General features: G+C 61.3%; 1 protein-coding gene across 1 annotated transcript in view; it reads left to right on the forward strand.

Annotated features, from left to right (window-relative positions):
* The first annotated feature begins 9424 nt into the window (after positions 1–9424).
* Positions 9425–27424, forward strand: part of LOC117640609 (zinc finger and BTB domain-containing protein 24-like) — a 55301-nt gene continuing 37301 nt past the window's right edge. Inside the window, exons 1-2 of the mRNA XM_034377217.1 lie at positions 9425–9746; positions 13724–13786. Coding sequence (XP_034233108.1) covers positions 9717–9746; positions 13724–13786 — 93 coding nt within the window. The 5' untranslated portion in view covers positions 9425–9716. The remainder of the gene's footprint in view (positions 9747–13723; positions 13787–27424) is intronic.

A 27424-nucleotide genomic window follows, 5' to 3' on the forward strand; every position in this document is an offset into this window, starting at 1 on the left:
CGCCCCGCTCCGCCGCGAAGCCCGTTTAATGGCCGACGCGTGCATATCTAGGTGGATACGGTCGCGGCCTCAATAATATTGCTAATATTCTTTTCCCTTTTGCTGCTGCACTGCTGTGCCCACAACGGGATGTGTGTGTGTGTGTGTGTGTGTGTGTGTGTGTGTGTGTGTGTGTGTGTGGACATGTGTGATATGTGTGACTGTACTGCTTTGCATGCACCTGACTCACCGCCGCACGAGGCCACCTCTGGCGTGGACGCTGCTTCGTCTCCTTAACTCGTTAACGCCCTTTCGTCTTAAACTTTATCTACTTATTATTTTATTTATTATTATTTTTTTTATTTTTTTATTTTTAGAACTATTGCTTTGGCCTGGCGCAAGTGAAATGGCACAGCGCGGCGTCCCGCTAGTCTCCTCGCTGGGCGCTGCTGGCCGGGCTGGGTGCGACTGCACAGGGACGGGCCCAGCCGCCCGGCCATCGCGATACAATACAAATCCCCGCAGAATGACCGGAGGCCAATCCATAAATATCTGGAGAAAATGCAATTACCGTGTTGGCGAATTATTGCCTGTTTCTTTCTCTCTGCCGGTGGTGGTGCTCTTTCGACTAGAGGGCCGAAGGGAGGGGGGGGGGCGCTGGTTAAGGTGCAGCAAAAGGCTCCGTCGGACTGCCTCTATGGCTCAAGGCGACTCGGCCGACGACGCGGCGCGCGCGGTCTTTGCGAAGGAACGTATTGATTGGAGGATTATATTGGTTACCGTTGAGACTCCGCGTAGTAGTTGTTATTTTTTTTACGCGCGCGCCGTGTGTTTGTGTGTGTGAGTGTGTGTGAGTGTGTCCGTGTTAGTGAGAGTAGCGCGCGTGTGTGTGTGCGTTTGATCCGAGTGAGCCGTCGACTAGCGTCAAAGTGGTTGTCATGCGTGCTAATTGTCATTTAGCGGCATAAAGTTGTCAGCACCGGCGGCCTGCCGGCCTGACGGCCTGCCGGCGCACGAATGCTCGCACAGAGCCCTTGGCAGCCCTTGGCAGCCCTTGGCAGCCCTTGGCAGCCCTTGGCAGCCCTTGGCAGCCCTTGGCAGCCCTTGGTCAGCCAGCCGGCCGGGCAGTGCCTGCTGTTTGTTTGTTCCGGTAAATAGTGGCAGCATGCAGCGCGGTAAGGAACGCAGCATGCACTCGCAAGTGCCACTCGAGTCATCAGCAACAACAACAACATCATGCATGTCATGAAACATTCATGAAAAGACTGGTGGCGGAGAAACAAAAGAAGTGCCCGACTCGGGGGTTGGCTGCCTGGCTGCCCGGCCGGCCGGCTGGCTTGGAATAGTCGCGGGGCACGGTAGCGACCCTCGCGGCTGTAAGGGGCCGTACCGCTGTGGTACTGCACTCGGAAGTGCTGCTATGACTTAATCTTCCTCAATGCTCTGGGTTTATTTTGCGTGAGTAGGGAATATCCCCATGTAGAACCACGCGGTGTCCCCCTCAAACAAATTTAAAAGCAAAGTTTTTACTGTATTTGTATTGTTTTTAATTTTCCGATTTGGATTCAAAGACACTTGCGACATTTTTGGCGGGCGAGGCGGTGTGGGAGGTCGGGTGCAGCGCTGGGTGCAGCACTCGGTGCAGCACTGCAGCGGGCAGGACAGCGACTTGGGCAAACAGAGAGACGGCATGTTTGCGCGAGGAAGAGGGACAAGCAGGAAATGCAGGCCGCACCCCCACCCCGCCCCGCGCCGCCCGGTCCGGTGCGGTCCGGCCAGAGATGCATTATGTATTGTAACCCCTTCCCTCCACCCCTTCGACGCGACCAAAACAAAAAAACGCGGCGGTAAAAAATATTTCAGGAAATTGATCAGAAACGATATAAGACTGGCGATGCGTGGCCGACCCCTCTCCCCCTCCCCCCACCGGTCAGCGTCAATCAATCAAGCCACCGTCCCGCATGGGCCTGCATGGCCCTGCACCGTATATGCACTGGAAAAAATTACTTCCTGCTTTCGTTCGGTTATTTTCGTTTTTCGATTGTTTTGCACCCGCTGCTGCACTGCAAACGTTCGGGCGGTGGACCGCTCCCTTCGCCCTTCGCGCGCCGCCTGGCCGCCCCGAGGAATCCCTCAGACAAGGAGGCGGCATCTGTCTCTCTCGCACTCGCAGCGCTTCCCGAAGGGGTGCGAGAGAGACAGGCTTCGGGTCGGCAACGCGTCGCCCGGACCGTTCTTTCGCGTTTTCCGATTAAAATGTGCCGTAAGACGCCGCGAGAGTTCAATGCTCACTCTCATCAGCAGACAGACAGACAGACAGACAGACAGACAGACAGACAGACAGACAGACAGACAGACAGACAGACAGACATGCAGCAGGGGCAGTGACGCGCGGCGAAGGTGTCTGCGCCTCTCCCCCTTCGCCTCCCCCTTCCCCTCCCCCTTCCCCTCCCCCTTTTCTCTCTCTCTCTCTCCTCTCCCTTCACTCCCCTTGGTCTGTCCTTGCCCTTCATTGTCGCCCCTTTGGCTGCTCCTTGACTATGCCACTTTCGCTCTCACGTGGCCTCCACTTTAAGTATGCGTGCGTGTATGTGTGTGTGTGTGTGTGTGTGCGTGTGGCTCTCGATGATTTTGAGTGCGAGTGTACACGCGCGCATTTTGCGAACGCGGCCGCGAGGTGTGAATACCCCAAGTGTGACCGCGCTCACGCCCGTGGCGCGGTGCGGCGTGGCGCGGCGTGGCGGGGTGGTGAATAAAAACAGAACAATGGGGTGTGTGGAGACTGGCCAGAGACTGGCCGGAGCCGCTCAATATTTCGGCTGCATGTATGTATATACAGTGCCGCGGGCTGCGATGCGATAACCACCATCTCTTTTTGCGGCTCCGAAATAATATGCGGACGTGACGCCGCGGTGGACCGGCCCGTTCAAAAACCACGTAACGTCTGTCTCTCTCGCGCCCGCGAGGGGAGCGCCATGAGTGCGGAACACAGACAGACTTCTGCTCGGCATCAGTAGTCAGCTGTGAGGTCAACGCGCGGGTGCAGTGTCGATGCATAGAAGTCCGAAGGGTGACCCACTGTACAATGTCGAGCAAGTACAGCAAGGTTTCTGATGTATGGATTTGCCTCACATTTGGCCTACTGTACCGGGGCCAGAAGACCGGTGGAGGCGGCCAAAATTCAGGACGCCTTTTGAGCTCCAGAGTCGCTAAATAGGACTCGAACCGAACGTGTGACCCCACCGATGGATTCCTCGTTCGGAGAGCAATCCATTGGTGGGGTGACGCGTTCGGTTCGAGACCCATTTAGCGACTTGGAGCTCAAAACGCGTCCGGGATTTTGGCCGCCTCCACCGGCCTTCTGGCCCACTGCGCGTAGCTCCTGGTCAGCCTTTCTCGGCCGGAATGGCTGCCGCGGCCCGCCATCGCGAAACCCAACCCGCGTGCCTCGCGGTGCCTCGCGGTGCCGCGTTGGTGTGCGTGGAGTGCGTGGGCGGAGGCGGAGCGCATCGAAGCGCGCGGAGAGCCAGTCGCAGCCCGGCAGGCCGGTTGGTGGATTTTTTCCCCGTCATGCGTGCGTGTGCGTGAGGGGGTGGCGGCGCGCCGCGCATGGCGTGCGGGCAGCTCGATGAGGGCCTCACGCACACACACGCACACGCACGGGGAAAGAGGGGAAAAAGTGGCGCGCTGGCGGAGAAGTGTATCAAGTTGCTGCGGCGGTGGTGGCGGGGCTGGGGGCGGGCCGGGGGCGGCCGGGGGCGGCGGGCGTGGATTGGCGGGCGTCGCTGGGCACCGTCCACCCAGGGCGCCGGGCCGCCCCCCTCCCCCCGAGCTCCGGTTTTATTTGCGACTTTTTCCCCGCTTTTTGCCGCAGCGAGCCCTCTTCTCTTCGCTTCCCTCCCCGCCTTTGTCGGCTGCCCCCACCCTGGGCGCCGCCCCCCGCGCCCGCCCCTCCGGCCCGCGGCCCCGCCGGGGGGTGGGCCCTGCCGCCCTGCCGCCCTGGCCTGGCTGGCTGGCCGGGCCCCGCACGGGGCGCTGCCGGAAAAATGGAAAAAAGGACGAAGGAGAGGATGCGGCCTATGGGCGCTTGCGGCGCTGCCTGGCGCTGACCGCCCCGCAGCCCGCAGGACGCAAAGGCGCGGCCCGCTACACTGTCGGCAGCGTCGGGTCCGCACTGTCGGATCCTTGCGCAGCATTTTGAACATTTGTGAAACTATTGACTTCGTCGGACGAAATTGTTGCTTTGTAAGCTTTATGAGCGCTCAATGCTTTCGTTAAAAAACGTGCAATTTTCTTCGTAAGGCCTGTACTAGATTGCATAGGATTTTAGAGTGTGGTGGTAGGGTGTCAAGGAAACGATGCTTCAAGTTAAACAGAAACCGAAGGATTTACATTGCACTACTACTTTCGCCCCGGCGGTTTGGCAGGGGGCCCCGAACGCCGTCGGAGTCCTTGGCTATGCAGTCCCGCCGAGCGCGGCTGCGTCCGCACTGCCTACCCCGCAGGCGCCATGACCCCCTGCCCGCTGGACGGCTGGACCGCTCGGACCAGACCCGTGCGGCGTGTCCGGCCTGCCCGGCCCGCCCGGTCGGCGCGCAGTCCTCGTCCTCGCCCTGGCCGTCCAGCACGCGTCCGTCGTGGTCCGCGCCGTCCAGCCGGCGCGCCGAGTCCGCGGCGGCACCCCTCCGCTTCGCGGCGTCGCGGCTCCGGCTCCCCGTCAGCCTCGTCGTCGTGGTCGTCGCGCGGAGCGGCGCGAGGCTCGAGGCGCGAGGAGGACCTTTCCCTGGCCGCGGCCCCGGCCGTGCCTTCCTTGAGGCGGGCGTCGCACCCTCCCTCGCCGTGCGCCGCGCCACGCCGCGCCACGCCGCGCCACTCACCCCTTTGGGTGTGCTTCTCGGAGGCGCCGCCAGGGCGCAGCACCGCCCGGCACCGCCAGTGTAGGCGCCAGCAACGCGGCTCGCCCAGGCCACCCCGCGCGCCGTCCTCCTCGTGGCCAGTGAGGATGTTTTCCGTTTTTCTTTGCTTTTTGGCCCCGACGCGTGCCGCCCGTTTGGCCGCGCCACTTACTCCTGTGTGCTCCGGCTTGGCTCCGGTCGGCAAACACAGATTAGCGCGGCCCAGCGGCCAGCGGGCCAGCAGAGTGGCCGACCATCTCGCTACTTGATTACGAGCCGCCTACACTCTGAAACGACACTCCGTCTCTCTCGCACCTCTGCGGAACGCCGCGTGAGTGCGACAGAGACAGAGACAGGACGACGAAGTACTGGTTCGGAATCAGCCCGCTGCCGGCCCGCGCTTTCTGACCGAACGGGCAGATTCCTCTGTACATGCAGCGCGTGTGTGGCTTGCCCGGGGAATGGGATTTTATTCCGGAGGCAGGCAAAGACACGCGGTGTTTTTGTTTTGTCTTTTTCGAGCGGCTGAGCATCGCTTGCCTCGGCGATTCGGAACCCCTTCGGCGCGCAGCGCACCGTTCCGTTCGGCTCCCAGTGGAGTGTCCAGGACTCTCGGACACCACCGCCACTGGGTGCGCACGCTGTCGCTGCAACGCCTGGAAAGCCGTCGCTCTGTCTCTCTCGCACTCATGGGGCGTTCCTTGTGGGTGCGAGAGAGACAGGCGACTCTCGGCATCACTCTATCGCTGATTTTTGCCGCCCGATTCCTGCTCGTCGCGCGCCGCATGTGCACCGCGTGCAGGTGTGAAGGGATCGCGCTCTGGTCATCTTTAATTTGCATACGGTCCCCGTCCGGCTGCAGCTCGGCGCGGCTCGCCTGCAGACTCATTCCGAGAGGCGGATCTCTCGCTCTCTCTCGCACTCACGCTCTCGCGCGTCGGGGTGCGAGAGAGACAGTGTACCGGCCGTCTGCAGCAGGCAGATAGCCGCCGTAATGAGTTCGGCGAGGACAAAAAAGTGTCGGTGGAATGGGAGGACGACGGCGAGGTGTCCACCGCTCCGCGGCGGTGCCGTGACCCTCGCGGTCTGCGTTTCCGTGTTCCCTGGCCGCGCTGCCGTGCAAGCCGCACACGCACTGCTTGTGGTGCGCGAGGGGACGCGGCGTGTTCGGGGGTAAAACGACGTTTTGGCGCGTTGACGAGCAGGAATTAATCTAACGGCGGCAGTGCGGGCGGACGCCGACTACATCATCAACACTCTGGTTCTGGACGCGGACCGCGCGGACCGCGGCCACTCGAGGAGGGAGGCCGACGGCGGTCATCCATCACCCCGGCAACGAGGACACGGCGACCACGGGGACGCGCTGCATGACCTGGTCCAGCGCGTGCCCGCCGCCAGCCCGCCGCCAGGGCCAGGCCGGTTTCGGCTGCCGCAGCCTCCGACTCCTGGACTCGATCTCGGTCCGGGTCTCGGGGCCGGTTGTTCCCGGCGCGTGCGTTGCGTGCGCTGCGTGCGCGGAGGGCTGGCCGAGGCCCGGTCCAGGTCCACGACGGGACGGAGGCCGGCGGGGCAGGCCGGGCAGGCCGGGCCGCCAGCATGTAGGCCTGCAGGGTTGGAGGGGAAGGGGAGAGGCTCTCGAAGAGGGGATGCGGCCGCGGGGCGCACCTCGCAGCGACTAGGAGCCGCGGAAGGCAGCGCACTAGCGCGCTCAGCAACCCCTTCCCCCACCACGGCCAAGGCCCGGACGGGCCCGAAGGTACCGTAGGGGTGGGGGTGGCTGCGCGGCGCTAGACCGGCGCGCGCCGCGCGAGGCGGGGAGGGGGATCTCAGACGCGAGCTACGCGGAGCGCGAGGCAAAGACAAGGCGAAAGCAAGAGGGAGAAATCATTTTTAGTCCGCGAGCGCGGCGGCCGGAGTGAGACCGACTCACCGAGACCGCCACGGCGCGCCACCCCCTCCCTCGCGCACCGCGGCGCACTGCTCGGCGCGCGCCCCGAGCCCCAGCCCCAGCCCCGCGCCTGGAGGCCTGGAGGGGAGGGGAAGACGTCGAGACGGCCACGCGAGGCTACGCGCTCCGCGCCGAGTCCGGAGTCTTGCGGCGCCGGCGCAGTCGGCCAAGGAGGCGCCCTCCCCGGTCCGCCTCTCGCCGCCCCTTGGCCGCCGCACTGCAAGGAGCGGAGGGGAGGGCGCAGCGACGCCGCGGAGTGGGGATGCCTGGCGCCGCCGCCGGCCGCACGCCTTTTTCCTCCTTCTTGCCGAGCCACCCTTAGCTGCGTCCTTTTTTACGCGCTTGAGATGGTGGCGCCGGGAAAAGGCTCCGGGAAGAATAGCTCTTCAGTTCGCGAATCTTTCTCGGGCCGCACGCAGCTCTCCGGCGCCGCCGCTAGCGCCGCGAGGCCCCGAGGACGCCGTCGTCGCGTGGAGGAGCGCCGCCACCCCCGCCGCCGCACTCTTTCCGCTTCTTCCGAGGAAGCAGGAGGGGGGTGAGCCGAGGCCGCCGTCGACGCCGTCGCCGCTCCTGAAGAAGTGTCCGCGAAGGCCGCGTTCTTTCCGCGCGCGCCCCCGCCGCTGCCGCCAGCGCCGCGCCGCCCCCGCCGCCTCCGTCGTGGCGGTGCCCGCGTGCCCGCGTCGTGCAGGCAGCCCCGTGGCGCCTCGTGCTCGTCGTCTTGGCCGTGGAGGTTGTCTGAAGACGCGCAGCTCGCGCAGCCAGCCTCACTCCTCACTCCTCGCCCCGTATAAGTGAGCGAGCAGGCGCGCGGAGCCCCAGTTCGCCCCGAGTCGCTCCTCAAGACAAGGTGACGAGACGGAGCCGCCCCGGCCTGGCTCTAGTGCTTCACGACGACCACTTGCGTCCGCACTCACGCGCCCGCCTCGTCCCCGGCTCGCGACTTGGCTCGCGCCGTCCCGCCAGTTTCCCGCCGGGACTTGGCGTTTTGTGAAAGTGCGTCGCGATCGTGCAGTGTCGTTGCCGACCGGCCAGTGTTTTTGTCGTGCACGGAAGCAAGTTGTCGTCGTCGTCGCCACTTGGATTACTGCTCATACTTGGGATTGCTGACGAGTGTGTGCATCACGCCACCCTGGATGCCTGGCTTGGCGGTGTGTCAGGCCGTGCGGCCGGCCGGGCCGGACTTGTCAGCTGACACGGCGCGCGGTGCAGCGCGGCTAAACGCTCCTCGTCCGTTTTTTGTGCCTCCGCGCCGCGCGCCGTGCCGCTGCCTTACCTGCCCGGCCGTTGTTTCACGTTGTTGCCACCTGTCACTCGCCGACGAGGCGACGTGGACGACGTGGACGTGGCGGAGATGAAATAAATTTATCGAGTGCTGCCGGGCGACGGGCCGACGGGACGTGCCCGGAAACGTGACACACACGATGCGAGGCGAGTGACTAATGCGCCGTTTGTCGCGTTTTTCTGCTTCCAGATTCCGAAACTCGGAGCGACATCGTCATCACCGACTGACACCGCAAGAACACGAGAGCCCCCTTTGGATTACTTAGTGCAGTGCAGTGCTATTGGATGCCTTGTGTCGTGCGAGTGAGTGCGCTGCGGGGACTCGCAGCGGCACAGCCATCAGTGTGAGTGTGACGTGTGACCTGTCGTGGCCGCCGGCCGCCCCCGCCGGCGCCATACAGCCCGAACAGCACCAGCCCGCCGCCGAGCCCGGCGGGTGCGGACTCGGAGCGGACCTGGTCGGCGTACTGGAGCCCACCGCCACGGCCGCCTTGGCGTCGGTCGGCTACGACGCCCTGCTGGGGGGCCCGCTCGGGAACCCTCTCGGGGGCCCTGGCCGGGCGCTGGGCCCCATCGGCCCGCTCAACCTGACGCGGGCCCGGGACCTTCGCGAACTCCAGCACCAGCAACAGCTCGGCGCCTCGCCGCGCCCCGTCGACTCTGAAGAAGAGGAGGACGAGGACGACGAGGACGAAGACGAGGACCAGGAGCTCCTCCTGGCGCCCCCGGAGTCGTCCGCGTCGGCCCTCGCGCCGTCGCAGCTCGCCGCCATTCCCAGCCTGGGCGGCGCGCCGGGCCTGCCGGGCCCCGGAGGGCTCAATGGAGGCGCCAACATCGCCGTGCCCTCGGGGCCCACCGGCCCGACGGGCCCCACGGGGCCCACGGCCACGCCGCTGGACCTGCGCTCCACGCCGGACGGCCACCCGGGCGGCCACCCCGGCAACCCCATGGCCATGGACGTCCAGCAGGCCGCGGTGCAGAGGTCCGTCTTCAAGATGAACCCGGACTTCTGGCAGCGCGGCCCCATGCCGCCCGGAGTCCCCGCCGGCCTGAGCGCGCTGCTGGGCCAGCCCAGCCCCAACACCCTGGCCGCGCTGCAGCAGGCCCAGCAGCAGCAACAGCACTCGCCGCAGCAGGGCGGCAACGGCAGTGCCTCGGCCCTGGCCTTCGCCAACGGCCTGGCCGCGTCCCTGCTGCAGCAGCACCAGCAGGCCCAGGCCCAGGCCCAGCAGCAGCAGCAAGCCCAGCACGCCCTGCAGCAGGCCCAGCAGGCACAGCAGCAGCAGGCCCAGCAGCAACAAGCCCAGCAAGCCCAGCAGCAACAGCAAGCCCAGCAAGCCCAGCAGGAACAGCAAGCCCAGCAAGCACAGCAAGCCCAGCAACAACAAGCCCAGCAGCAACAAGCCCAACAGCAAGCCCAGCAACCGAACTCGCAACAGCAACCTCCCTCCCAAGAAAACCCCACCGCCTCCAACGGCCCCGAGTCCCCGACGGGCAGCCTGTCGAGCGCCCAGGAAGCCCTGGTGGCGCTGCAGCAGCAGGCACTCCACCAGCAGCTGCAGCAGCAAGCCGCCGGCCAGCCCCCGCAGTCGGAGTCCCCGGACCCCAAATTCATGACCGAGAAGCTCGTCAATGAACTTCAGGTACGTGTCGACTCCGCCTTGCGAGGCGTGCCTCGCGTGACGAGTGTGTTGGTGTGTGTGCGCGTGTGGGAAACGACGTTTGTTTTTCCTCTCGTTTGGTTCCCGCGGTGCAGAGCTTACTTTGCTATGCACCAATCTAGCCAATGCGCCCGGCCGCCCGGCTAGTGTGTGTCCCTGTGAGCGTGCGCGTGTGTGTGTGGCCTGTGTGTTTAAACCCCACAAATCATACACTGGCTGTAATAATGCATAAGCCCGAATGCACCTGTAATAACGCAGGCCCCCCCAATAAGAGAAAAAAGCAGGGATTTTCCACTCGCGTGGCCCCGACCCCGACGAGCACAGTTCGACCGTCCCCTCCCCATAAATTCATCAAAATTTAAAACGCGCTGCAGCCCGGGTGGCCGAGCGCGCCGCGCGCCGCGCGGGGGCCCCGCGAACCTGCTCTCGTTTTTTCTTTCCGTATTTCCGATTCAACAGGCAGCACTGCTGCGCGCAAATACAAATACGATGACCCGACAAAAAAAGATTTATCGCGGGCGTGTGTCACATTTCTCATCTCAAGCGCCCCATGTCGGTGGTGCATCCAGCCCGTCCAGCCGTCCGGTGCAGCGCGGGGCAGTGCAGCGCGCGGTGCGAAATACGAAAATAAAACGAGCGGGGAAAGAATTGCACGGACGCATGACGGAAACTTTCCTCGTATTTCTGTGCTGCTAGTGTGTGTGTGTGTGTGTGTCTGTGTGTGTGGATTGTGCAGCCGAAAGCACACAGCCTGCATGCATGCACCAGAGGACTGCGCACGCTGGATATTGCTGCCGCGATAGACGACCATTCTTTTTATATTTTGATGTCATTTTAATGCAAAAAGGATATATATTTATGGCGCGCTGGACGCGCATCGCAGCAGGGCGTTTGTGTGTGTGCATGTGTGTGTGTGTGTTTGTGTTTGTGCATGGCGAGAGAGAGCAAGAGAGAGAGAAATTATCATGTCGTCAATTTTTTTTCTTTTTTTTATGTAAGGTTGAGGAATTTATTTGTATGCAAGTTTGAAATTCACTGTGCTGGTTGTTTTCGCACTTGCGCGTGTCGGTGTGTCTGTGTGGCTGTGTGCGTGAGCGTGGCTGTGTGTGCGTGACCTTCGCGCCGCCCCAGACGCCCCCACCCCCTTCCTCTCCCTTCCGGCCTTAGGCGTCACTACTTTGCAGATAAAGGGGCCCGCCCGAGCAACTTGCACAGTGGCTTCTTGCTTTCAATGAGGACAGGCGAATTCAATCTTAAAAAAACTATTTTACTGGAAACAAAAAATTTACAAGTGATTTTATTGTTGTTGTTTTTTGCATTGCCGATTTTTTTTTTTTTTTTGGTCCATTGTGCCAGCCGCGCTGCGGGATTGTTATTTTACGCCCCTCGTTTTACGGGCCTCATCTCTTTTATAGGTAGATAGAGAAAAAGGGGGCGGGGGCGGGGGTTAGCGGTTCCCCATTTTCCTTCTCCCTGTTCGCGCAGCTGATCAGTGTGTGCGCCGAGGGGGGGCTCACTGACGAAAATCATTGTACACGCCAAAAAAAATCAAAATTCTAATCAAAAAAAATCATAAAAAATCAAAAAATCAAAAAAAATCAAAATCATAGAAGAAAATCAAAATCAATCGAAACTTTGTAAAAAAATCAAAAAATGATTTTAAAAAATCAAAAAATCAAAAAAAAATCAAAAATAATCACAAAAAAATCAAAAATAATCAGAGGAAATGAAAAGGAATGAGCAACCGATACACAAGACTTCAAAACATAAGCGAGTTCGGTTACAGATTAACTAGCTTAGCGCGACACCTAGCATCATAGATTTCAAATGGTTTGAAATTTCGCGCCAACAACTGCCGTATGTTGGTACGACTGCCGGTAATTTGGGCCTCTGCAGGACATAAAATTCAAAAAAAAATTTAAAAAAAATCAAAAAATCAAAATTAAAATCAAAAAATCAAAATTAAAATCGAAAAATCAAAAAGAATCATAAAAATAGGCAAAAATCCTTTAAAATAATTTTTTCGGGATAAATCATTGAAAATAAAAAAAATCAACAAAGTTAAGAAAAATGAAAAAAAATTCCGACAATCAATGGCCGTCAAATCTTTGTACGTTTGAGACCCCAGTGAGCCCCCCCTCGGTGTGCGCAGTCCATAGCGTCAGGTGTAGCCACCTCGCATGTGTGTGCGTGTGTGCGAGTGTGTGTGTGTGTGTAGGTGTGTGTGTGCGCCCGAGCACCGCGTGCCCCACGCGACCCACCGCGACCAAATCCAGGATTAAAAGGGCCTCGAAAAATATTGGGTCGTCCTGAGCGCCCCCCCCCCTCTTCCCCCCGGGCGCAGGACACACAGTGCCTGCAGTCGCATTAAAATACATTGAAGAGCCGCTGATATCCGGGATTGAATCGCGCCGTAATGGTTTTCGGACCGTTACACTGTTAGGGCGCCGGGCGGCTTGCAGTGGCGTGGCTGCAGCGCAGTGCAGTGCGGCGCGGCGGACGCAAACCAGGGGACTTGACCAGGCCTAATCAAGTTCGTGCGCAGCCTCTGTGTTTTATTTCTTTTTCCATCCCCCTGCCGGCCTGCCGCTCGGCGCAGGGCTGCCGGGGCGCGCAGCGCGTAGCGGGGCTGAAGAGCGCTCTCACACACACACACATTCACGGACAGCTACACACATCGCACTGGCCTATTTTTCCGCGCCCATTTACTCTGTTTTCCTTGTTGTGCCGCCCAATTCCCCACAGTGGAGGGGGGCGTTGATTTCGCGTGCGGTGCGCCCCTGATGAATGTGTATGAAATTAAACGCGAAACGCGGAGGGCCTCGGCTGCAGATCGGTTCATCAAGAGGTGGCGGCGGTGCATGCTGCCGTTGCTGGGGGTGTGGGTTTGATTCGGTTTTCTTTCATTCCGTGATTGGGGAATTGGCTTGATTTGGGCCTGTTGTGCGCGCCTTGGCGGCCTCGGCGGGGGAAGCACCGAGGGCTGCTCGTCGTCGTGCACCTCCACGACGACGACGACGTCGTCTGCCTTCCCGCGGACGAACGGCGTCGCGCCTTTTGTCCAAACTTTCGAAACAGTTTGTGTAACACTAGTGCGGCCGGTGTCGACATCTATCGCCATAAGGGTGGAACTATGGCACGTCGCGGGGATGGGGGTCTTCCCGAATACAATTACACGATTACTCGACGATCCCGGCGGCGGCTGGCTGGCTGGCTGGCTGGCGGCAGCAGGGGTGCGGGACGGCCGGGACGGGCCGCACCAGCTGGGCCTCGCGTTGCGTTCGTGCTTCCCGCGCGCCGCATGCGCAGAAGCCGTCCCCGCGCTAGCTACGCTGCTACACTGGGCCCGCGCCGCCTAGCGACACCTAGCGGCGGCCGGCCGAACTCGGTCGCTCGGCTCCAGGCCCTCCAGGCCGTCCCGTCCGGGCTTGTTGCCTGTCTGGCCCGTCCCGTCTCCCTCCCTCGCAGTCGGCACGCCGCGCCGGAGCTGGAAGGGTTGGCGTCGTGGCGGGGTGGCCGCCGGCAACCCTTCCGCCGCCCCGTCGGCGAGCTCCACTCCGCGGCCTGACGTCGCCGAGAGCGGCCGAGGCCCCGCCAGACACGATGCGCCCCGAGGGCCCCGCGGGGGGCGGGGCGGCCACAGAAAAACACGACAAAAATGAGGGAGACAAACGCAAAGTCACTGATGGACGGCTATCATGCATGGCAATCGACCACGAACAAAGCAGGTCGCCGTCACATGGCGCCTTTCACATGACGCTCCCGTCGCGAGGCTAGGCCGGTAGGCTAGGCCGCTAGGCCGTGAGCAGGGCCTATAAAGAAGTTGAAAAGTCGTGGGGGCGCGGTGCCGCTACGCCATGTTGTGCATGCTATTAACGTGGTTGCGGGGGTGCTATGCTTGTGTTGCCCTGTCTAACTCTTCTTCCCTCTCCTGTCCGGACGCGGCTTGGATCTATCAGATGAGGTGTAACTCCGCCATAAACGAGCGGACCCTGGAGGAGTGCTGGACGGCTCTGCAGAGAGTGAGTTGCAACTCTTTCCGTCACCACGTGCAACTTTTTTTTGTGTCCTGCTTCTTTTTTCTCTTTTCGTTCCCGAATATTTTTGTTCTGCAGTCAGCACCTTTCTTTTTGAATTTTATGTTTCTTCTTTTGAAATTTTTCGTTTTGTCTAGGACGCACATCTTTTTTCGTAGCGATCATTTTATAGAGGCCTTTCTCATTGCAGCTTGTATTTTCTTTCATTTCAGCATATTTTTTTTAGATTTTGTCGTTTTGTGCTTGCTGTTTTCTTTTGTTTTCGGCATTGTTTAGTTGTCACGTTGCTTTGTTACTTGCACATCATGAGACCGTTGTAGCAATAGGATTCTCGTCTCTTCGCGGCCTTCCACCGAATTCGGCGAAAGGCCCAACAACAACAACAACAACAACAAACTTGAAGCAAGCAGAGGGCTTCTGCTTGTCAATCGTGTAAGACCGCGTAAAAAAGCGATTTCAATCCGCCTCTGTTTTTTCTTCTTCTTTTTTTTTCGTTTTCTTCCCTCCGATCCATGTAATTGAAACAACGGCGCGGTCTGTAATGCTGTCAGCCCGGACGCTGCGGACACTGTCCCGCGGACACGGCGCAACACATGCCGGGAACAGGACGACGAGGACGACGTCAAATCGACCGCCTCGCCGCCATAGGGCCGCCATAGGACCGCCATAGGGCTCACGACACGGAATTCGCTAATTGCATTTCGCTGCGCATTTAATTTATTTTCAAGAGAGCGACCATTTACAATGAAAATAGTGGGTGTATTTTTGGTGGCTGTCCCATTCTAACACACGCCACGCGCGCTTCGCTGCTGTAACATTATACGCGGGGACTTTTCAGCAGTGGCGTGGCGTGGCGCGGAGCTCTCGGCCCTAAATTAATGTGTTGTCATTGTGTTTGCGAGCGTTTTCTCCGCAGCGCCGACAGCGTCGTGCGACAAAAGTTGCTTTTAATCACCGCTCTCTTCTTGTGGTTTGGAAAGGTAAGTTTGATTCCGTCTTTCGGGGGCAGAAAGGGAGGCGCCTCGGAGTGAAAGGCGAAGCCGATGCCTAGTTTGGCGCGGCGTGTAGGTCTGGCCTGCCGTGTGCGCGGACAGGCGGACAGACAGACAGACCCATACGTGCGGCGCGCGCCGGCCCGACACGCCTGGCTGCCTCCACCAATGGTGGCCAAGTGGAGGCACAAAAAAAATGGCCAACCCCCACTCCAACCCCTGGCGGTGCCAGGCGAGCAGACCCCGTCCCCCTCTTTTTTTTCGGCCGGGAAAATTAGCGAATGGGGTGGCTGACTTTTTAAATCGTCTCCTTTTTTATTGCGGGGATCCTCCCACCGAGCAGCTGTCTCTGTCAGGCGCGCTGCTCTTATCATACTCGTTCTCTCTCTCTCGCACTTTTTTTTTCCTCTTTTTTTTTCTCGCTCGAGATTCACCCCAGTGGTAGGGGAGGGCGACAGGAAGAGGGAAAAAAAGGATGGAGGGGTGGCAGTTGAATATGGAGGGGTCAGCTTAGAGGAGGAGGGTCCACAAGACTGTTGACATACTTTTTCACAGCGGCCCCTTTTTTTCTCTCCGTCTCTCTCCTTCTCGGGGGAGGAGCTCGTGCCAAGCTCGTGATGTAAGATTGCGCTTCCTTTTTCTTGGCCTTTCTTCTCGACAATGGGCTCCAGATGAAAATTCGCCGCTCCGCCCCTTTGGCACGCTTCGTCAGTTCGTTTAGACTCTCGCTCTGAATGCGTCTTGCTGCCCAGCCATATTTTTTTTCCGCCTCCCGGAGCCTTAATCTCACGCGCCAAGGATGAATATTGATTGTGTGTTTGTTTTTCCGTCGATTTTCAATTGTTCCGTGTTGTTATATCCCTTCATCAGCTTCGATCCAAAGCATCAATGCCCGGTTAAAAGGGAAATCCTACCCCGTTTACGAAAATGAAAGTATGTCGAGAGAAGGACCCTTTTTCACGGCGATAACCTCATCTTTTTTCCCACCCCTTTGGCACTAATGGCCTTCTAATCTGATCCCGAAGACTTTGACCCGCTTGCTGCTTCGATGCGTCCCGAACTTCTTCTTCTTTTTTTTTGTCCCTAACGAAAGAATTGCTTATCTCACCCGTTTAATGCGATAAGGGTGAAAGTTAGGGAACGCGAGGTGTAACACTGTCCGTGTTAATGAAGACACCCTCTCGCATGCCGGCACGCCGGCGCACGCAGTGTAGTGGATCGAACTCAAGTGCCCCATCCCATCGCATCGCGGCTCGTGATTAATGTCTTTCTCGGTTCATTTTCTTTGCTCTTTGCCCCTTTTATTTCTCGTTCCTCATACCTGAGCAACTTTTGTTTCGTATCGATGCGGCGCCCGCGTCTTTTGTTCCCCCCTCCCCCTTCCCCCTCCCCCTTCCCCCTCCCCATTCCCCCTCCCCCTTTCCCCCTTCCCCGCCCCCAGCCGGCCAGCCGTTCCAGCGGCGCGAGCATCTTCTACACGAAACTTCCTTTGAATAAAAGTTGGGTTTGATTGTTTTGTTATCATTTATTGTTGGAAGTAGGAGAAAACAAACGCGAAGAAAACTGAAAGGCGGGCTGCCCTTCCCGGAATTAGTTCTTTCGGAAAGAAATTATTCAAAGCGGTGCGCCGGGCCGGGGTGGGCTCGGGGCAGAAATTGTTGTTTCCTAAGGGGGGAAAGATAGTGGTGAGTGGGTGTTCGAACCCGCGACCTCTGGACGAGGAGGCGAGGCGGCAAAGCGCGCTAAAGTGGCGACGGAATTGACGTGTGCTTGTAATTGTCCGTGGATGCTGTCGGCGCGGAGCGAGAGAGACAAAAAAAACGCAGTGGTCTGCGAGGAAGTGAAATGGCAATCCCCACGGTGGCGCGGCCTATATTTTGCCCGGGGGCCGGAGGGACGGCCGGGCTCGGAGTTCGCGCGTCGCGCCGCGTCGCGCCCAGCCAGCCTAAAACAAAGGCGACGCGGCTCGGTCGGGACAAGTTTCACACGTCCGGGCGGGCCGCTCTAAAACAATGGCCGTGGCGACAAAGAACTTTTTATTATCACTCGGTTATGTTTTAAATCCCTTTCCCCCTGCAGCCCCGTACGTGTAACGGTGCGTCGGCGCGGCCTGGGCTTGGCCGTGGCGTTGCCGTGGCGTTGCCGCTTGGTCAGTCCGACACCATTAGCCCGGCCGTTGATTAGCTTCCACTTTGATTAGCATTCCGGGGTTCCGGGTTCCTCGGCCTGTCGTCGCTCTGTCTCTCTCGCACTCATGCGGCGTCTCGTACAGGTGCGAGAGAGACAGAGCGACAACGGCTCTCGGAGTCAGTCTGCTAGCCATCCGTCCGTATAGGCCGTCGCCTCGTTGCCTTTTGTTGCCGATTTCGGTGGGCAGGCACCGCGAGGCCCGGCAGGCGGGCGGTCCGCGGACCGGTGCACCGACGCCGCTGCACGCCGGGAGGCCATTTCGCAAGAATATTTCGCCCTCTCTCGCGCGCGCGTGTGTGCGTGTGTGTGTGTGTGTGTGCCGTGTTTCTTGTACCCGTTTGCTCTGCGGGTGTTAATAAAGAAAGGCATAAAATTAGAATAGGGCGGCGTGCTCGCACGCAGCGGAAGAAAAGAAGGGCCCAAAGGGCGGAAGGGACTCTGCGAAGGGCTGCGCTGCCGAGGGCCAAGGGCCGGGCGGGGAAGGGAGGAAGAGAAAAATCCTTGGGGAGTCATTTGCATCGAAGAGGGTTTTATAAAAATGTGGGCCTCGCGCGTGCTCGGCGCGCTCGCTCTTGAGACTCGACCCTCCTCTCTCATTCCGCTTGACATTTCTTCTGTCGTGACCTTTCTTATTGCGTCGTTGTCTTCATTTTTGGGGGCGGCTCGTTGCTACCGTCCGCTTGACGCCCTTCTTACGGCGTTACCGGTAGCAGCGCGGCCTAGCAACACGAAGAGCGTTCAGCGTTGTGCCTCAAAGGCATCGTAAAGTCGGGGCCCTTGCGAGACGCGTCGTCTTGGTCGTTTATTTCACGAGTTTTTCGCCTCCGACCGGCCGGCCGAAGCGTCCCACAGTGGGTCAGAAGGCCGGCGGAGGCGGACAAAACTTTAGACGCGTTTTGAGCTCCAGAGTCGCTAAGCAGGCCTCGAACCGAACGTGTGACCCCACCAATGGATTGCTCTTCGAACGAGAAGTCCATTGGTGGGGTCACACGTTCGGTTCGAGGCCTGCTTAGCGACTCTGGAGATTAAAACACGCGGTCTAGAGTTTCGTCCGCCTCCGCCGGCCTTCTGGCCCACTGTGCGTCCCCTTCCGCTACTGCTTTGCTCGAGTTTGTCCAACGCCACGCCGATGCCAGCGATAGCGACATAATGACGCTGAATCGCGTCGCGAGCCGCAAATGAATTTCTCATCCGCTGGATGCGAATCTGATGCCGGCGCCGGCCGAGGGAACCGTGCCAGGATGCGCATTCTTGCATTACCGCCAGTGCTGATTTTACCGCCCTATTATCGCAGTGCAGTGCCTTCCCCCGGATTCTCCTCCGGATTCCCACAAGCAGCGCGCGACTCCACGCCCGGCCGGGGTCGCGCACCGCGCAAGCTCTTCCACTCATTTTACATGGGAAAATAAACCGTCTCTGTTTGCGCCCCCCACCGCCTCCCATCCGCTCCGGGCGATCGCACACCATAAAAATGACATTCATGGTGATAGTTAAAAAGGCCAGTAAAAGGTTGTGTCGTGGCTTCGCTGTTTGCTACGTCCCAGCGCGAGGCGGACTTGACTATTTTTTTATGGTTTGGAAAGAAAATTTGAGACTTTTGTTTCATTTCTTTTTGTCTGCGAGTTTCCTGACCAAATATAAATAAACAAATACTGACTGTAAATGAATTGATTAAAAAGATTGCTTTAAATATTTGCTGTATTATACTTCGAACCGCTTCCATGCAGATTCTTCATTCAATGATTTTTTTCTAAAGTCATTGTCGTTCTTTTCTGCAAATGTCAAAACATTCTTTTCTTTTTTTTTTCTTTTTTTTTTTTTGGTTGTGTGTGCACGCGCTGTGAAATGACATGGTTCGTGTGATGAATCCCGCATGACCGTGGGGGGAGGGGGCGTGGCTTGGAGGCTTCGGGCACACGAATATCCTTGACCACTTCCCTCCCCCTCCCCCCCCCCCATCCCGCCACCGATTACAAGAAGCAGCCCCCCTTGCTCCGCGTGTGTCTCGCCGTTCTCGGGACGACACGGCACGCCACTTGCGATCGCCCCGCTCGCCCTCTAATGTCCACTTTATTTCCGAAAATGACGGTTTTTAAACCACTCGCACGCGGACGCCCGCCTCGCGCCCCGATAATGCATGCAAAAATATTCCAGAGAAGTGACCAAGGAGGGGCGGGGCGGGGCGGGGCGGGCGTGGCGCCTCCCCGAAGGGCACACGGGGCGCCGCGCGGAGGGGGCGTGGCTCGAGGGGCCCGCGGGGGGCGGTACTTTTGATTTGGGCGAGGCTAGAAATGAAGTCGGTCACGTGTCTGAGGGCGGGGCGGGGCGGGGCGGGGCGGGGCGGGGCGGGGCGGGGCGGGGCGGGGCGTTCCGCTGGCATTTGTACGCAGTCGCGCCATTGACATGCATGAAAGTAGTGCGTCGGATAGCGGCGGTCTGCCGGCGGCCCGGAAGTGGGTGGAATAAGTGGCCCAAATCGACGTGTATCGCGCGACGTCGCCGAGTCGGACGCGAGCGTGGCGCGTTTTAAAAATTGAAATCAGCCTTTTCGACTTTCCTGAAGTTTGTATGAGTTCTGTGAGTCCCCCCGCGGCCCCGGCCGTGGTGGCGAGTGCGGGTCGCGACGGCGCGGCCCGGTGCAGTGACCTTGTGTCGCCGTGCCGTGCCGTGCCGCGCCGTGCCGCGCGGTGGCGGTGCGCCCCGAGTGCAGCGGCAGGGTAATGATTCAATTTCACCGACCCAGGCCCAGGCCCAGGCCCGGGGCTTGCGCAGGGCTTGGTGTGCCGCCGCACCTGTCTAGGCTGAGCCAAGCACTTGCGGCCGTTTTTCGACCATTTTCCAGTGTAATGGTGGCGGATAGCTGCCTGACACATGCAAGGCGCTCGTCTCTCCAGTCTTCACTTCGGGGTATCGGGCTGCAACTGTTGACGCCCGGCCCGACCCGCACCCCGCACGGCATAGTGCAATCCAAGTGCCCGCCCCGCCAGCCCGCCACCCGCCACCTGCCCCAGCAATTAGAAAAGTTTTCGTTGCGCTGCTCGCGGAGAGAGAGAGAGAGAGAGAGAGAGAGAGAGAGAGAGAGAGAGAGAGAGAGAGAGAGAGAGAGGAGTCCTCGCCGCCAAGTGTGTCGCCGAGGTAGTGGCTGAATTCATCCGCCGCGACATGCAACCGCGCCACCACTGCAAAAGTTATTCGGAGTATTTTTCCGGTTATCGCGAGGTAAAGTAGTTGGTCCGCGAGAGAGAGAGAGTTGGAGCGTGGGCGGCGGAGCGTGCGGAGCGGGCAGAGCGTTGTTGTTGTTGTTGTCAAAGGGCCGCGTGCAATAATTCAGGGAAGGTGGTTACAATACGCTTTTGTTCGGCCACAAACAGCTGAAAGAAAAGCGCTCGGACAGCGCGGAAACAAAACCAGGACCAGGCCGGAAAAGTTTAGCCCGACCGCCCTGCCCTGGCCCCGCCGCCCCGTCGCACAGTGGGCCAGAAGACCGGTGGAGCCTTGCCCCACTCCGTTCCCCTCCCCCTCGCCGAAATTCTGTACCCGAGTATATACAGAGTACTCCATGGCCTGAATTATTTAGTCCCTCGTCGCTTAGGCGCGACCCCCGCGCCGAATCCGGGGCCCGCTCTGTGTGGCGCGACTATCACGTGGAGACGGCTAATAAAGTAACAAAGTAACACAATTACTTTTCCGTTCCGCTTAGCCTAAGCCGCTTTGAGTTGAAAAGAGAGGCCAAAGGGTGGCGCCGGGAGAGAGAGACGGACAGAGAGGCTGCGCGCGAATGCAAATTTCATTAAGAAGGGCGAAAGTGCGCGGAAAGAAGTCCCGAAGCTTTTGAAATGACGAAAAATGTAAACGGGATTCCGATAAGACTCTCCCCGCGGGCCGCCCAGGTGGCGCCCGGCTGGCCCTCCGAGTGAGTTGGTGGCGCCGGCTCGACCAATGATGTGTGCCCAAGCTCCTCATCCAGCTGACGTACGGCCTCCACCTCGCGGCGAGCGTCTGTCACCTCTCTCTCGCCTTTTGCAAAGTAGGCCGGCCGACTTCCCTATCGCACTATCTATGTAAGCCATCCGCGTGGGTTCGCTACCGGCACCGGTTGCCATCCCGAAGGGGCCTCGCCTTAGGGCCTTACAGTGTCGCGTTCGACGCGCAGGAAGTAGCGCGGTTTCTTTTCCCGTGTCCTTCCTGAATCAGCGGCTCGCTATCTCGCGGGTGGACAGCCTTTGCGAGTCGTCTAATCGAAAATGCTAGAACACGGCACGCATCACGCAGAGTCATTGCACTGCGCGGCCGTGGAGAGGGCAGACCGGCCCAGCCAGGGCAATCAAACCAGAAAGACAAATAAAAATCGAAATCGGAGGCCGACTTTATTAAGACAAGTGCGCAGTGCTGCTAGAGACTTTACGAGCGTTTCCACAAACGTCACGAGCGCAAAGCGCAGTCACTCAAACGCTCTAGGAAAAAAAACTGAAAAAAGTTTTGGTTTTTAATCGTTTTTTTTTTTTTCCTTTTCCTTGTTTGGCTTTGCGGGCATTAACCGATAGCGTCGCGGGAGCAAAGTGTTTAATACAGTCGGCAGTACAGCCCGTCCCGTGCGTCCCGTACCAGCCTCGGGGCCCCGTCGCTTGGGGCAGGTCGGGGCTCGCGGCTCGCGCGGCGTGGCGGCGCGGCGGGGCGGGGCGGGGCGGGGCGGGGCGGGGCGGGGCGGGGCGGGGCGAGGCGTGGGGCGCGCTGTCGGCCGTATGCTAAACCACACACTGTCGGCGCCGCCGTTTCGCGGGCAAGCTCACGGTCCCCCGGATTGACGAGAAGGACCCCGGGTTCGAGTCCCGCCGCCGCCGCGTGCCTCATGTGGCAGAAAAGCACACCCCGCCAACCACAGCCCGTCTGTCTGACTGTCTGTCCGTCTGCCTGCCCGTCCGTCCGTCCGTCCGTCGAGACTAACAATAAGTCCCTCTGCGTCGTGCCGCTCTGCATATGATGATGGAGAGGTCGCCGACCCGTCTCTCTGTCTGCCTCGGCCTCTCTCCCTCTCACTCCCTCCCTCTCTCTCGCTCCGGCGATGAATGGGCCGCTTGCAGTATCGCCCTGCCCTTCGCGGAGTAGTATTCGCAGGTATTTCTCACGGCCCTAGGCGGGGCGGCGCAGGGCGGGGCGGCGCAGGGCAGGGCAGGTGTCGAGACGCCGAGGACTGTATTTTATCGATGAGTATTTGCATAATCGGCCGCGCAACGCGCAACGCCTCGCCTTTCGGTCCTTCGCTCTCGGAGTCTGCAAGCCGAGCGGAGCGGGACTCTGCCACGCCGTAAGGCCAAAGGGGAACGGGGTGGAGCGGCGCGGGGAGCACCGCGTCGACGGGACTCCGAAATTTGGCGCGCGCGGGTTGCCACCACGCCACCCGCCCCATGCGCCGAGTGGCCACTCTACATCGCGTGCGGCTCCTATTTGTGGAGGTGGGGCGCTGCGCTGCGCGCTGGCGACGCGGTGGGGCTCTGCCGGGCTCTGCGTGCTGCGTGTCATGAGGGCAAAAGGAGCAAGAGTTCTCGCCACCGCCATGCCACCGGTCTTGAGCGCGCCTCCTTGCCCAACTTTTTCACCGCCCCGGTGATGGTCGGCGAGGCCCTCGGCGGGGCGGGCCGGAGCGCCTTTATTTCTTGTTTCCAGTCCGTCTCGGCGGAAAGTGTTTTGCGAGGCGAGAATCACATAACCGGTAAGGGGCCCGGGCAGGCTCGGCCAGGCTCAGCGATCGGCGTGATTAAGAACGAGAAGAAGCGGCGGAAAAAAGGAAGTCTCATCGGGAAGGGCCCGTCCAGGAGCCCCGAGTCTGAGGCGGTTCGAAAGACTGCTCCGAAAGGCGGCGGTTGGGGCGTCGGCTCCCGGTGGCCGCTGAATGGAACGTCCTGGGGCAGGCCGAGGGGCCTGGGGACAGGTCATGGGTAGCGACGGCGGCATGGGAAGGAAGACGGGGGAGACGCCGTGCTCCCGGTGCAGCCCGGCGCCGCTTCATTCACAGCCTGATGCCGTGCTGGGGGGCGGGGCGGGGCGGGGCGGGGCGGGGCGGGGCAGCGGATGAAAGAACGTGGCCAAAGCCACTCCGCGCCACGGCGGCGGCCACGGCGGCACGGCGCGAGACGCTGCCTGGCTGTCGCGGCTGGCCGGCTGGCTGGGGGTGCTGCCAGCTCGGTCCGCCCGGCGGCTGCAGCTGCAGCTGCGCCGCGACCCCGGCCGGCCGACGCCCCCACCGCCCCCTCCTCCCCGGCACCGCAGCGGCGCAGCGGGGCGTCCCGGGCCGCCTTTGCAATTACGCCACAATTATTCCAATTTCTCATTATTTCTTCGCCAGGCAGTGTCGCCCATGGCGAGAAATGACCAAACACGGCGCGGCGGCGCAGCTGTGCAGCGAGACGTCAAACAAAGGGTGCCTGCCGGCGTGGCGGCGGGGCGGGGCGGGGCGCGGGGACGCGGCGCGGCTCAAGGCTTGCCTCGCAAGCCGCAAAAATCGTGCGTTTTGTTAATTGAGTCGAAATTAGCCGCGGTAATGGCGGAGGCGGCGGCATTCCGGCGGAAGCGCGGTGCAGCAAGGCGCAGTGTGCAGTGGCGGCGCGTCCAGGGCCCCGGGAGCATCCTCGGTCTGGCACGACGCACTTCGCGGTGTCCCCGACCGCGACCTACCCGAAATACTCAACGTTCAATTTTTCTGCGTGCGGCGCGGGAAATTTCCCGCTGTGCGTCCCTCCACGCCGTGCTGGCCGTGCCGGGGATGGGTAATGCCTTATGGTACGACACCAAACGGTGCGATAGCGTGGCGCGGCGGGGCGCTGGGCAGGACGGGCAGGGGCCGGGCGAGACGCAGCGGAAGGCATTTCGCATCGGGAAGGGGGAGCACCAGCAGGACACGGTGTTGCTCTCTCTCTCCCTCCTCCGCGCACCTTCACCGACTCGTGCATCTTTTGCCTCCTCGCCCCAGCGGTGGTCCCACCAACGCCAGGCCGGCCGGCCGTCCGCGCCGAGTCCGCGCGCTGTGCGCGCTCACACACACAAAGGCCTACACTACACCTTTCCAGGGCGTATGTTGAATACGGCGACGCGGCCAGGACGGCCAGGACGCGGCGCGCGAGCGAGTCCGGCTGCCCGGCTGCACCGCCACAGGGGTCATCGCACCGCAGGGTCGCCGTGCCCTCCGCGCACACACACACACAAACACACAGACGTGCGTGGGTTCGGGTTGGCCGGGTTAGCGGCGTTAGCAGTGTTGCTTCGACTTCATTGTGCGTTGGGTGGCGGCAGGGCGGTCGCGCGCGCCTATCTGGCGGTATCTAATCGGGAGATGGCCGAGTAGTACGGCTGGCACGTCGACCCGCCGCCACGCTCTCGCAGTCCGTACCCGCGGCCACGCACCGCCACGGCGTGGCCGCCACCTCGGGACGTGCCTGCCGCGCTACCAGATGCTGTCTCTCTCGCACCCATGCGGTACGCCACGCCAGTGCGAGAGAGACGAGTGACTCTCGCCGACGTGCCGTAATGACAACAAATACTGCGGTGTGGCCGGGGCCTCTGCGGGCCTCGGCGTCGGCGGGGGCCTCGGGGGCTCGGGGACGCCGCACGCCGCCGCCCCGAGCGTTCTGCGTCTCGGTGCGCGGTGCCTCGGGCTGGCGGCTGGCGGGCCTGCGTCTACCACTCGCCTCGCCGCGACCTATCCCAACCGAGTCCCAAGCCAGGCGAAGCAGGCGAAGCCGAGCCGACGTTGAGCGGGACAAGGCGCAAGCTCGGCGCAAGGCACACGCGGGACTTGAATCAAGTAATCTGCGGTGCGGCGCGCAGACGGGCGGACCGGCTGCCCGGGGAGGGGGAGGGGGGGGGCGGCAGACGGGGAGGGGGACGGGGCAGATGGAATGAACTGCGTGATGGGAAAAAATAATGAAAAAGATCCCTCTCTGTTCTGATCACGTGACTAATATGCGGTGTATCGCGCCGTCTCTCTCGCACACAATCCCGGGGCCCGCTCTTCCCGCCTCGCCCGATCCCGGCCCCGGCCCCCTCCTCCTGCGAGCCAGCGAGCGCGCGTTCACTTTTGAAAAGGGTTCAGAAACATTTTACAAGGTCGTTTGGCGCATCGAGCCGCTGCTGCTGTGGCTGAGGCTGCGGGGCCGGGCCGGGCCGGGCCTTGGACGCCTTGGCGGCGGCTCGGGGGCGGGGCGGGGCGGGGCGGCGGGGTCGGTCGGTCGGGTCGGAGCCCATTTTTAATGCCGAGCCGAGTGCATTTTTGAAGGCAGCAGTGCAGCGCTGCGTGTGGTGCGTGCGCCGAGCCGACGCGCCGAGCCGCGTCGCGCTTCGCCTTGAGTCGCTCGCCTCGCCCGGCCGCCGTCGCTGCACTTTGGTGATGCACTGAACGGCGTGCGACGCGACGCGTTTCGCAACGTGCCGGCCTGCCCTGCGCCGCGTGACCCGCCCGGCCCGGTGAGTGCGGCGCCAGCGTTAGTGTTTCGTGCCCGGTAAACAGCGCGGCCAGATAGGCCGGCCGGCCGGCCGCCGCCTCGCGACAGAAGTGTTCTCTCTCTTTCTCTTATCGTGTCTTGCAAATAATGCGGCTGTTGTTGTGACCCAATTGGCGGCGGTTTTGGCCAGGGCGCCGCCACCTCCATCAACGTCGCGCGACTGTACGAGCGGAGCACGCCGCCAGGGCCGCCGGGGCCCGCAGTTAGGCCCCGCCGACTGTATGGACCCCGACCACCACAACGGCGGAGACGTTGAGCCGGCCGCGCTGCGCCGCGCTGCCTGGGCGTTCTTTGAAAGCGCATGCAGCGGCGGGGCGTGGCGGGGCATGGCGGGGCGTGGCGGGGCGTGGCGGGGCGTGGCGGGGCGTGGCGGGGCGTGGCGGGGCGTGGCGGGGCGTGGCGGGACCAGAGGGCCATCGATAAATTACTGCAGCGTATAACGACTTGTCATATGAGGCTGGCGGGGCGGCGTCCGAGACGACCGCTTCGCTGTTTATCGGTTTCGGATTCGGCGTGCCGACCGGCGGCTCGCGGCACGCCGCGCTACTCGAACGCGGCCCGGGGCGGGGCGGGGCGGGGTGCGGCCCCGCGAGAGAGGCTCGCGTTCGCCAAGGAGGACGCTGGGGCTGGGTTGGGACTGGGTGGGGGAGAGAAAAAGGAGCGAAAACGTTTAAAAATAATTCTTTGAGTGCGCCGCGCGCTGTGTGCATCCGCCGAGCCCGCGCCGAGCCCGACCTGCCTCAACGCGAGTGTTATCGAGGGGCTGACGGTCGTTCCTCCCATACTGCACCGCGGCGTGGCGTGGCGTGGCGAGGCGTGGCGCGGCGTGGCGGCGACGCGCGTCTTCAAAACAAACCGCAGGTGGCCGTGCGCGGGGCGTCGGCGGCCACGCGCGTTTCGGCCGCGTTCGCTGCATTCCTCTTCTTCTCGCTCTCTCTCGTTTTCTCAAACATGGCGGAGTTTTGATGATCTTGACCTTCTTGAACTTCACCGCGTACAGTCAGTCGTCCCGGATGGGCGCAGCGCGCGCTGACTCTGGCATACGTTCATGTGTGGTCTAGCCCTTAATGGTAATGGCAATGGACGCCTGGCGGGTAGGCAGTGCCGCACGCAGCTCTGTTCGACGGGACTGCCTACCCGCTGGGCCGGCAGGGGCCGTCTGAGCGCCCGGCGGGTAGGCAGTCCCGTCAAGCAGCGCTGCGTGCGGGACTGCCTACCCGCCAGGCTGGCAGGGGCCCGGGGCCCCACCTCGGCGCGTGGCAGTGTGGTAGTCCAGGTTGGGGGTCATCAGCGCGGCGCGGCATTTGCCTCCCAGATGCCTGCCGTCGCCCTCCGCGTGCTGCCTAGTGCCGCCGGCCGACCGCGGACCGCGCCACCGCCATCCTTCCGGCTCAATTTGAGCTTCGGGGAAAATAACCAAACAACACGACGGCGCCGGCATTTTTGGCGCGACTCGTCGCAATGACGCGGCGCGGCACGGCGCGGCGGAGGGACACCATTAATGCGAGCTAAATGTCTGTCGACAAATACGGAAAGTTCATTTCCCTCGGCGCCTTGCACCGCGCCTTGCAGCGCCACGCCGCCGAGCTGCACCGTTGCGCCGACACTGCACTTTCGGCCTTCGCGAGTAGTTTCGGTTTTCGGTGGAGGTTTTTGCGTGCCGCGTGCGTACCGCTGCGGGTACCGCGGCCAGCCGGCCCCGCCCCACCCCGGGTCGGGTCGGGTTCGAGTCGAAAAATAAGTTGGGTCAGGTCGGGGACCGCGAGCGAACCCGCGGGGGAAAGGGAAAAGCGACGCGCACTAGCCAAGGAGACACTGCTTGACTGGCGCTGCGCGCGTGTGTGTGTGTGTGTGTGTGTGTGTGTGTGTGTGTGTGTGTGTGTGTGTGTGTGTGTGCGTGCGGCGGCGCAGGCGGGCTATTTTTGCGCTGCTTTGTGTGTCGTTAT

The sequence above is a fragment of the Thrips palmi genome, unplaced genomic scaffold, assembly GCF_012932325.1.
Source record: "Thrips palmi isolate BJ-2018 unplaced genomic scaffold, TpBJ-2018v1 HiC_scaffold_1, whole genome shotgun sequence".
Classification (NCBI taxonomy): Eukaryota; Metazoa; Arthropoda; class Insecta; order Thysanoptera; family Thripidae; genus Thrips; species Thrips palmi.